The sequence below is a fragment of the Oncorhynchus kisutch genome, linkage group LG7, assembly GCF_002021735.2.
Source record: "Oncorhynchus kisutch isolate 150728-3 linkage group LG7, Okis_V2, whole genome shotgun sequence".
NCBI classification, from domain to species: Eukaryota; Metazoa; Chordata; class Actinopteri; order Salmoniformes; family Salmonidae; genus Oncorhynchus; species Oncorhynchus kisutch.
Window position 1 is genome coordinate 51,682,325 of NC_034180.2, and position 12,500 is coordinate 51,694,824.

Consider the following 12,500-nt stretch of genomic DNA (forward strand, 5'->3'; position numbering starts at 1 on the left):
CTCTGTGTAACTGTGTCATCTCTGTGTAACTGTGTCATCTCTGTGTAATTGTGTCATCTCTGTGTAACTGTGTCATCTCTGTGTAACTGTGTCATCTCTGTGTAACTGTGTCAGCGAGCAGCAACTCAGAGATGACACACAATATTTCCCCCCAAAAAAACTATGCCTAATGTGAAAATCGTCAATAGATTGTTGATAAAATAATGTTTTCCAATGCAGCGAGTTTAGATTAAATTAATACACAGTAAACAAGCGAACCTTTATAATATCCTAAACCATTACATTATTATAAATTAAATAAAGAAGACCTAACATTTCAGCCTACATTGGTGAATAATATTTATTTTAAATGATTCCAACTTTTAATGATCACAATCTAATCACAATCACAATAGTTGGATCACAATCTAATAACGGAGTTTTTTTTTTTTTTTTTTGAACGGTCAGAAGGTTGGTTGTCATGGCAGGGTCTGCCACATGGGTGACCACACATCTCTGTCCTGGATGAGTTGAAAGGTCAACACAGTCTTCTCCCTGTGCGTTACAACTGTGTCCGGTTAGGAGAAGGGGATAGGATACCGCAAAAAAAAAACAAAAAAAAAAACTGGGTCTGCTTTGACCACATGTCTCTTCATTCAATGCCTGTAGACCATAGTTCCAAAACAGAGCACTGAACCGACGTAATGTCATGGCCTACTTAATTCGGTGAAATATCGAGGGAGAAAATCGTGGATAGTACAGGCTATTGCATAAAACAATCAAGAATAGCCTGAAGTTATACTAATTATTCAAACTCTGTCATGATAGAGTTTTCAGGAGTTAGTACCTCGTTGAATTTATATATATATATATATATATATACATGTTTGCCTATCTATTATCATAAATCAAAGATACACTTATTGTACCCTATTGCATTTGAATAAATTGTTTCAAATATCGTGGTAATGCAATACCGTAAAGTGAGCGAGGCATAATAAACCATTTCTAAAATGGTTCCCCAGAGATGACAATTAAATTGTAATTACTGTTAATATTCCGTGGGGAAATCTCCCCTTCCGTCGGATGACCTGAATTCCGACACTCATGTGTAGCCTATGAGGAACATGATTGGATGACGTGCTTGGCTTGAATTCTGCCTGTTGTGTAGATTCCTCAACACGATAGGCGTTCTGTCTACAATGGATTCATCACATACCTTATTGAATTCTTTTTTTTAATGGTTATATATTTTTTTAAACAGCTATATATCACTAATACAATCCTTTCCGTTTTACTTAGCCTATTACGCACAGACATGTGACGCACGCATACTGGGGTATTGGAAGAGATACCAGCACATGAAAATCTCGGAAAAACTCTGATTGAGTTGCCCTACATTATGAGAACATAGAGTATGTTTACTTGCACACTAATAATTCGATATTAAACTCATTATGGCAGAAGGCCGAGTATGGAAATTGACATGTAAACCCCTTACTCTGCTTATCTTAATCGGTGTAAAGTTCAAATCGAAGTGAGCAGACACCGATTAAAACACCTGGTAATCTGAGCAATCTGTCGAATGATTAGGACGTGTAAACAGCTCCAGCTGTGTGTTTAATGTGTGCACGTGACAGCACCCGCAGCGGCAAGCCTCCATCTTTTGTGAAGTGAGTTCGGAAAAACTGAATGTCCCGAACTCAAGAGTCAAAAATAATAATAAAAAGGTTTCACAAAAATAGCATGATCACTGTGGTAGATGGTTTTATTTTGATTGGCGATTTTCTGCATGAATCAAAAGTCCCACCGGTAGCCTGATTTCAGATGTGTCCATGGAAACAGCATGTAAACGTTTTAATTAAATAAGTTATTAAATACATCTGACTATCCACAATTATCGTATTGTTGTGTGAATGTAACCGTGCTTATTAAAGACTACTTGCAATGTAGAAGATGATAAATAGTTTATATGCTACTTCACAATATTTACCCATTTTCTCGACAGTTGTCCGTTATTCACTTAAACACACTCCATCCATCTCGATGGCCCCTCAGAGGGACATGAATTTATATTTCATCAAAGTAAAACAATTATTCAGAGTTTGTAAATAAGATCAAAGGTTAACAGAGGTTGTATTACTTGGTATTGTGTGACCTACAGAGGAATGAAACACCAAACACCGAACCTTAAAATCGGGCATGCAGGTTTAAAACAGTGGCTAACTTTACGCAGTCAAATTTCAAGATTTTGAGCAAATTATTTTTCTATCCATTGTGGGATATGGGATATTGTGGGATATATACCATTGTGGGACTCCTATGTCCTAGGTTTTCCTATGTCAACTCCGTTTTGTATTTTTATAAACAACTTCTAAACCATGCAGCCTTTATAATGTACATGTGACACAAACTAAACTAAATAGTTTTCTGTCCTTCTTGTCGGAGCCGTGATGCGCGCGGCCAAATGGAGACAAGGAAAGACAAACGGCGATGTTCGCTATTAAAATCAATTCGATAACATTTTATTTAGACATTTTCACACTAAAAAAAAAGTGTCGCAAAGTGCTTTGCAGTGGCAAGGAAACTGATAACGACTCTATTCTGTTTTACCTTTCTCTAAAGGGACAAGAGGTCCCCTGGGTCGAATGTACTGTCAGGACAAACCGTCTCATATAACCTAAAAAAACGGTCTTATTGCGCATATAAACTAAACTGTTTCCACTCATTGTGACCGACACGCGAGGACAAAATTAAGAAAAGTGACACAATTGTAATTACATTGGCCTGTAGATAAAATAGGGTATCATATCAAACGACAAAAATAGTTGACGTTTCAGATTACATCCAATGTGTTGACCAACCATTATTCTATACTTAACAATAAGAGGTACTCTAAATCAAATAGATTTATAAAAATGCGTATCTCCTTACACATTTCCCCCCTGTCTCTCTTTAGCATGAGGGACTGGGTTTGTTCGCTGGACCGGTCTCCTCTCCATGTTCTCCAGTGTGAAGTTAAAGGCGTTTTGTGTTCCTTCTCAAATCGGGCGGACGTTTCTTATTGGTCAGGTGAGGACTTTGCATCACTCCTGCTGATGACGCAGCCCGTGTCTTCGCGCATCCTTTAGCCTCCCGGCGTCTTTAAGTGATTCTTGTTGCTCTACGAGCCGCTTCAGCATGAGACTAGCAGTCCGACCGTGGTGAGAGAAACAACCAACTAACATTTCCCTGCTCTGAAGGAGAGTGGCGCAAAAGAGCTACATCTCACTCTCTCTCTCTCTAACCCTCTCTCTCTCTCACACTCTTTCTCTCTCTCTCTTTCTCTCTCTTTCTCTCTCACTCTCCGCTCTTTGCTGTCCAGAGAAATTACAATATTTATCTTACCTGTGAACGACCGACTCTGTTTTCTGTATTTGACTATTTGCTAAGAAGCTACATTTTCACATCCGACGTTACGGAGTAAGTAACCTTTCATGCACACTCACATGCGCGTGTGTGCGTGCGTGGTGCGTGCGTGTGTGTGTGTGTGTGTGTATGTGTGTGTGTGTGTGTGTGTGTGTGTGTGTGTGTGTGTGTGTGTGTGTGTATGTATGTGCGCGCGCGCGCGAAGCGGTATAGTGAGATGACTTTCCCCTGTCTGCGGTTAGGTTATGACCGGTGTTGCTTCATCTGTAGCATATCAGACAGAGAGAGAGAGAGAGCTCTAACGCCGTTTGTGTCGACTGCACCTCCCTTTTTCCTGTTAGGATATAGCTTACGGTACAATTTTAGAAACAAATTGTAAGTATCAATTTATCCGTTTTTAAGTGTTCTTGAACCTCTCCTACTTTGTTCAACTTTGCGCGAGTTTCGTTACGTTCCGATTAGAGACGGGTTGTTTTTTGAGCTTGGAGAGAGAGAGAGAGAGAGAGAGAGAGAGAGAGAGAGAGAGAGAGAGAGAAACATATATATGTTTTACTTCCTCTTTAATAGAAAAGTTATTCGTTTTTTTTTGTCTTATTCACATGATGTTCTCCCGATCCATTCTCTGTTATTTTCTCTTATTTCCTAGGATAACGGATTTGTTTGTTTAGTTGCATGGATTTGCGCGCTTCACTTCCCCCTTTTCACCAGCTATCTATATAATTCCTGCTTAACTCCGCAGTTTTACAGCAGCACTGCTAGACTAGCTGACCATTGTTGCTACTGTACAATAATTATCTGTGTGTGATGCGAGGTTGTGTTACAATGTAACATTCGCCAGTAAACTGTAATGATCTTATTTATCGCGTCCATTGGCCTATTTATGTTGTAAAATCACTTCTCCTTTCCTGTCTGTGATAACAGCTGTTGGCTACTGTTGCTACATGCATATGTGTGTTGTGCTCGTGTCTGTTTGATGGTGTCAAATTCTGCCGAGTTGTTGCCTATTACTTGGGCGTTTTACATTTTACACTATTGTAGGCCACTATTGAAATGTTATTTTTGACAGCAAGTGGTCAACCATAATAGGTGAACCAGTGTGACAGTTTGCGACAGAGAAATTGTCTCTAAGACTCAATCCACTGGGCACACACTGGTTGAATCAACGTTGTTTCCACGTAGTTTCATTTCAGTTTTATTAAAACCAATGTGGAATAGACGTTGAATTGAGATCTGTGCCCAGTGACAATTGCTTTGTTTAGCTACGGGGGGCGGTCAGTGTTTAGCCTATAGACTGTATCACCAATTTTCTGTTGCATTTCTGACAAGAATTTAAGAGGAAATGTTGCCTTCTCTTTGCCTCAGGCGCTTTGGCAGTCGAGTCGATGGCAGGTGCATCGGACAAAGGCTCCTGGCGTTAGTCAAAGTGGTCCTAATATCGTGTTCGACCAATCACACAATACAGATATAGTATCCGCATCACACATCTCCGGTGGTACAGAGAGAATAATTTGGTTGATTTAGATTGTGTATCGATTAGCATAGTTATCCTTATAGTTATAGTTACAGGATTTAGTCCCACAATTGGGTTATTCGGGGTGTTTAATTAAATTTTTATTTTTAATGACACGGAACTAAAATCATCAGGAGGTTGTTTGATGATCAGGACGAAATTATTCTTTAGGACACATTCAAATCAGTTGAACAAGTGAAAATCGAACTCTTTTTTTCTTCTTCTCTTAAAGTCCAACTTTATAAACCCTCTCCGTTTTTTCTTCTTCTCTTAAAGTCCAACTTTATAAACCCTCTCCGTTTTTTCTTCTTCTCTTATAGTCCAACTTTATAAACCCTCTCCGTTTTTTCTTCTTCTCTTAAAGTCCAACTTTATAAACCTCTCCGTTTTTTCTTCTTCTCTTAAAGTCCAACTTTATAAACCTCTTCGTTTTTTCTTCTTCTCTTAAAGTCCAACTTTATAAACCTCTCAGTTTTTTCTTCTTCTCTTAAAGTCCAACTTTATAAAACCTCTCCGTTTTTTTTCTTCTCCGTTTTGTCTGGTCTTCTCATTTCCATTTGGTCACACTAGTCCTGGTCTTAGTTCCATATCAGTAGAATCCCCCCCCCCCCCCCCCCCCCCCCCCCCCCCACAAAAAACCTTTCAGTTTCAGATGTGTGTTCCTAGTCTATTATCCGTGAATTGGATTTCAACCAAGTACATATAAGTTGCCATAATATACATTTTAAAAACAATTATAAAAGTTAGACATAAATTAAATAAGTGTTTTTACTGGGAATTTAGCTATTAAGCTGATTTTGTTCTCATATTATGCACATTCTTGTCAAATGCTGTTAAGCTACTATATATATACAGTGTTTGGACTATTTTAATGTCACAAAATTAAGTTTGTTGAGTAAATATTATGCTGGCTGAAGGACATTTCTATTCTATTAAAAATAAAAAAAAGAATGAAAAGAATGTATTAAAATACATTTTTATCATCACATTTTTGTCAAATATTTACATCGACATTTTAATAAATGTATTGATGGCACTGAAAAATTGTCCAGAAATGATTTCTCTGTGGCAAAGCTACAAATGGATATGTCAAATTCAGAATAGAGTTTAATTTCTTTGATATACGGGGAAACACCTTGTTACAGTTGAATTGTTCCTGTCAGTTACAGTGTGAAAGGTAATGGCATTGTTATACTGTACTTATAAACTGGATGTTTACATTGAATCAGACTTCAAACATTTTGGATTGGACTGAGTTTTAGAGGAAGTTGTTGCGTAGGGCGAATGTGACAGTCAGTGTCTGTGTACGAGAGAGAGAGAGAGAGAGAGAGAGAGAGAGAGAGAGAGAGTAAATTGAATTGAGAGATTGAGAGAGAGGTCAGAGTTGGACAGTGGGGGCTGTGAGGTCACAGAATGTTTCCAACGTGTTTAATGGCCTTTTTTTAAACAAAACACGAAAAGCCCAAACTCTCCTTGTTTCAACTCTGCTTAACACAATCTCCTCTCTCTTTCTTTCTCTTTCTTCCTCTCTCTGTCTCTCTCTCTCTCTCTCTCTCTCTCTCTCTCTCCCTCTCTCTCTCTTTAATTCAATTCAATTCAATTCAATTCAATTGACTTTATTGACATGGCAAGTTCATTATTACTTACATTGTCAAAGTATACATATCGAAAAATATAAATATATTTATATATAATATATATTATATTATAAATATATATTATATATTGTATCTCTTTCTCTCTCTCTCTCTCTCTCTCTCTCTCTCTCTCTTTCTCTCTCTCTCTCTCTCTCTCTCTCTCTCTCTATTTTTCTGTCTCTCTTATTGGAATCTAATCCCTTCTAAACTAAAATGGAATTATGTTGAAATCCTTGATTTACAGAGTGGACTATTTCAGACGAGAACACTTAAGAGCCCTACCTTCTCAAACCCAGTTTGGACTCTCGCTCGTCTCCCTGAAGTGTCCATAAAACCATAGCCACAGGAAGTAGGGGTGTTGAGTGTGCTGATTTAAAACCATAGCCACAGGAAGTATGGGTGTTGAGTGTGCTGATTTAAAACCATAGCCACAGGAAGTATGGGTGTTGAGGGTGCTGATTTAAAACCATAGCCACAGGAAGTAGGGGTGTTGAGGGTGCTGATTTAAAACCATAGCCACAGGAAGTAGGGGTGTTGCGGGTGCTGATGTAAAACCGTAGCCACATGAAGTAGGGGTGCTGTTTTAATACCATAGCCACAGGAAGTAGGGGTGCTGAGGGTGCTGATTTAATACCATAGCCACAGGAAGTAGGGGTGTTGAGGGTGCTGATTTAATACCATAGCCACAGGAAGGAGGGGTGTTGAGGGTGCTGATTTAATACCATAGCCACAGGAAGTAGGGGTGTTGAGGGTGCTGATTTAATACCATACCCACAGGAAGTAGGGTGTTGATGGTCCTGAAATGTTTTTTTCTTTCACAAAAGTAGTTCTAGTTCTGTATTAGTGAACCTTTACTAGTCCTGTATTAGTGAACCTTTACTAGTTCTGTATTAGTGAACCTTTACTAGTCCTGTATTAGGCAACCTTTACTAGTTCTGTATTAGTGGACCTTTACTAGTCCTGTATTAACAGACCTTTACTAGTCCTGTATTAGTGGACCTTTACTAGTCCTGTATTAGTGAACCTTTACTAGTCCTGTATTAGTGGACCTTTACTAGTCCTGTATTAACAGACCTTTACTAGTCCTGTATTAACAGACCTTTACTAGTCCTGTATTAACAGACCTTTACTAGTCCTGTATTAACAGACCTTTACTAGTCCTGTATTAACAGACCTTTACTAGTCCTGTATTAACAGACCTTTACTAGTCCTGTATTACTAGTCCTGTATTACTAGTCCTGTATTAACAGACCTTTACTAGTCCTGTATTAGTGGACCTTTACTAGTCCTGTATTAGTGAACCTTTACTAGTCCTGTATTAACAGACCTTTACTAGTCCTGTATTAGTGAACCTTTACTAGTCCTGTATTAACAGACCTTTACTAGTCCTGTATTAGTGGACCTTTACTAGTTCTGTATTAACAGACCTTTACTAGTCCTGTATAACTAGTCCTGTATTAATTAACAGGCCTTTACTAGTCCTGTATTAGTGGACCTTTACTAGTTCTGTATTAATTAACAGACCTTTACTAGTCCTGTATTAGTGGACCTTTACTAGTCCTGTATTAATTAACAGACCTTTACTAGTCCTGTATTAGTGGACCTTTACTAGTTCTGTATTAACAGACCTTTACTAGTCCTGTATAACTAGTCCTGTATTAATTAACAGGCCTTTACTAGTCCTGTATTAACAGACCTTTACTATTCCTGTATTAGTGGACCTTTACTAGTTCTGTATTAACAGACCTTTACTAGTCCTGTATAACTAGTCCTGTATTAATTAACAGACCATTACTAGTCCTGTATTAACAGACCTTTACTAGAAAATGCAAATTCTGCTCCCCTCCCGAAACATCTTCCCTCAGCTTAAGAGAGTCTTTCTACCTTATTCCTTCCACCAATCAAATGGATTCAATTCACAGAGTAGTATGGAGAAGTCATAGGAGCTTTGAATAGAAAACTGTAACGTCTCAATTGGTTGTACACTCGTATAGAAAGAAAGGTTTCTCTGTTTGTCCCAATAGGAAAACACTGGTTACAGGAAGATCCCTGTGGTATCATTCATCAGATATAAGGGTCTCTTGAAAGACCATATTACCGTTTTTTTAACCAAAACTTAACTTTTAATTCTGTTTTTTTTCATTTTGTTTTATTTTTTAATGTCCTTTCTCTATCAATCCAGGTGCACCTGTCTGTCAGGATCCTTCGATATGTCACTTTAGCCCCTCGAGGATGCCTGACCATGCTTCATCCCTAAGCAGACAGACAAAGCGGCGCCGGGTGGACATCGGGGTGAAGAGGACTCTGGGAAGTGTAGTGTTTTCCAGAGCAAGAGAGAACCTCCTACTCAACGCCATGAACCAATCCCACGGCCCCAAGCAAGACGGAGACTGCTCATTGGTTCCTCACAGCTATGGTGGGTCCAATGGGGACGGAGGGAAGTCGAATGTTCTCCGGAAGCTTCTGAAGCGAGCGAACTCGTACGAAGACGCCATGATGCCTTTCCCTGGCACCACCATCATCTCTCAGCTGCTGAAGAGTAACATGGGGAAGAATGGAGACAGAGAGGGAGGCTTCCAGGTATACACACACACACACACACACACACTGTACACACACTGTACACACACACACACACACACACATACACACACACACACAAATCAAATCAAATCAAATGTATTTATATAGCCCTTCGTACATCAGCTGATATCTCAAAGTGCTGTACAGAAACCCAGCCTAAAACCCCAAACAGCAAGCAATGCAGGTGTAGAAGCACACACACACACACACACACACACACACACACACACACACACACACACACACACACACACACACACACACACACACACACACACACACACACACACACACACACACACACACACTGTACACACACTGTACACACACACACTGTACACACACTGTACACACACTGTACACACACACACTGTACACACACTGTACACACACTGTACACACACACACTGTACACACACTGTACACACACTGTACACACACACACTGTAAACACACACACTGTACACACACTGTACACACACTGTACACACACTGTACACACACACACTGTACACACACTGTACACACACACACTGTACACACACTGTACACACACACACTGTACACACACACTGTACACACACACACACTGTACACACACTGTACACACACTGTACAGACACACACACTGTACACACACTGTACACACACTGTACACACACACACTGTACACACACTGTACACACACACTGCACACACACAGACACACTGTACACACACTGTACACACACACTGTACACACACACACTGCACACACACACACACACACACTGTACACACACACTGTACACACACACACACACACACACACACTGCACACACACACACACTGTACACACACACTGTACACACACACAGTACACACAAACACACACAATGTACACACACTGTACACACACACATTCTTATTTAAACAAAGTTAATAGTTAATAATCTGATAATCCCACACGGGATTAGATTACTTAGAGTGATTTAGTGAACTCAATCTATCCATCTATCCGTTCCTTTTCTTCCAGGGTAGTGGAGGTCTCTCCAGCGCTGGGTCAGATCTCCAAGCTGAGGACGTCTGCAGTAACTCCTCCAGAGACAGCCCCCTCTCTCCCTCCCCCTCCTCCCCCTGCCTCCCCCCATTTGTCCGCCCCCCCCTTCCTCCTCATCCCCCGCTCACCCCTCTGGACCTGGAGCGCCTCACGGACGAGCACCTGCGTGCCAAACGGGCCAGGGTGGAGAACATCATCCGGGGGATGAGCCATTCCCCCTGCGTTGCTCCGCCTGCCCTCCGGCATGGAGAAAGGGACAGGGACAGAGAAGGAGACCGAGAGACAGGGAACGAGAGGGTGAGAAGAGAGAACAGGGAACGGGACTGTCCCCCACTGCAGTCTCCCAGCGCTGGGTCTATATCAAGAAGGGAGGAGTACAAGGAGAGCCTGGGGGACGCTAGAGGAGAGGTGTACAGGGAGAGTCAGGGGGGGGCTAGAGGAGAGGTGTACAGAGAGAACAAGAGAAAGCAGCGTCTCCCCCAGCAGCAACAGTCCTTTACTCAGCTGGTGTGTGTCAGACAGGAGAAGAGGCAAGAGGAGAGACGACAACTCAAACTACAGCTAGAGGATATGCAGGTGAGGGGATGCACACACACATATGCATACGCACACACACATACGCACACACACATGCGCACACACACATACGCGCACACACACACACACACACACACACACACACATACGCACACACACACACACACACACACACACACACACACACACACACACACACACACACACACACACACACACACACACACACACACACACACACACACACAGACTCTCTCTCTCACACACACACAAACACACACACACACACACACACACACTGCAAGTTGTAAATATGGCTATTTGGGTTGTAGAAAAGCGGCCAAAATGTGTTCTGTTACAGAAGCAGCGTTATTTAATATTTTGTATTGATTACTTCATTACTTCATGTATGTAGTGCAGGTTATTTATTAATTGATTGATGTATTATATATGCCTTTATATATAGTATTATTCATGTATATTTATGTATTCATATTCCCCTGTATTTATACAGGTGATCATTTTGTGTGTCAGCTGCAGAAGTTGTTAGCAATTAATTAATAAATTAATTAATATATTTGTTGATTGATTGATTGATTGATTGATTGATTGATATATATTTTCAAAAAGTTTGTATTGTTTCTACAGAAACAACTTCGTCAGCTGCAGGAGAAGTTCTATCAGATCTATGACATTGAGACTGAGGAGGAGGAAAGAGGAGGAGGAGGAGGGGAGGAGGAGGAGGACAGAGAGAACGAGAGAGAGTTGGGGAGAGGAGGAGGAGGGGGGGAGGAGGAGGAGAACGGAGAGAACGAGAGAGAGTTGGGGAGAGGAGGAGGAGGGGAGGAGGAGGACAGAGAGAACGAGAGAGAGAAGGAGAGAGGAGGAGGAGGAGGGGAGGAAGACGGGAACCAGTCGGAGGACAGTGTCCGCTCCGACGGTTTGGAGGACATAAACAGGGACCACCACGGCAACCGTAACCGTGCCGATTGTATCCACGGCGACTTGTCAGAGTTGCTTGACGACCCAGGTCTGTTTCTGGAGCGAGCCAGAGCCCTGCTCCGAGAACAGGCCCTTTTGGATGGGGAGAGGGAGGAGGACGAGAGAGAGGAGAGAGAGAGGGAGGGGAGGGAGGAGAGTGATTGGGGCCGAGGGGAGAGAGGGGTTGGAGGGGGGACGATGCGAGCAGAGGGGAGGCAGCTAGCCGAGACTCTGAAACAGGAGCTGAACTCTGCCATGTCGCAGGTGGTGGACACCGTGGTTAACGGGTTCAACCACAAACCCCCCAACCATCATCACATTCAACATCATCCTCATCCCCGTGGCTCCCAAAACACCCCCTCTGCCACCAACACTGCCTCACAGGCCTCCTTCCCTCCCTTCCCCCCTTCCCTCACCACAGACTCTCAAAGCCCCATCTTCCACTCAGCCAACCAGAGGCTGCCATGCTTTGGTGATGTCATCATCCCTAGCCCGCTGGACTCGTTCGTGGGTCTCAGCGTCCCTACGGCCAGCGACCAGACAGAAGCACTACCTCTAGTGGTCAGGAAGACCAACGCCGACCCACAACACCGGAACCCCTCTCTCCCTCCTCCTTACCCCCACCACCCCTCCCTCCATCCCTCCCCCCTCTCTGCCTCTCTGGGGTTCTCCCCTCCCTCCTTCCGGCACCCCTTCTCCCTCCCTCTCATGGGATACCCCTTCCAGAGTTTCCCCAAAGAGCATCGCTCCCCCCCTGAGTCCATGGACCTCTCCAGGGAAACTGTGGGGCTGCGAACCAAGATGGGGTCAGGCGGGGGCATCCAT

General features: G+C 42.2%; 1 protein-coding gene across 1 annotated transcript in view; it reads left to right on the forward strand.

Moving 5' to 3' along the window:
* Positions 1–3,630: 3,630 nt before the first annotated feature.
* Positions 3,631–12,500, forward strand: part of LOC109884499 (prospero homeobox protein 1) — a gene marked incomplete at its 3' end in the record, with an annotated part of 39,645 nt that continues 30,775 nt past the window's right edge. The window contains exons 1-4 of the mRNA XM_031829285.1: positions 3,631–3,762; positions 8,717–9,114; positions 10,134–10,733; positions 11,343–12,500. The exon at positions 11,343–12,500 is cut by the window's right edge and continues 138 nt beyond it. Coding sequence (XP_031685145.1) covers positions 8,767–9,114; positions 10,134–10,733; positions 11,343–12,500 — 2,106 coding nt within the window. The remainder of the gene's footprint in view (positions 3,763–8,716; positions 9,115–10,133; positions 10,734–11,342) is intronic.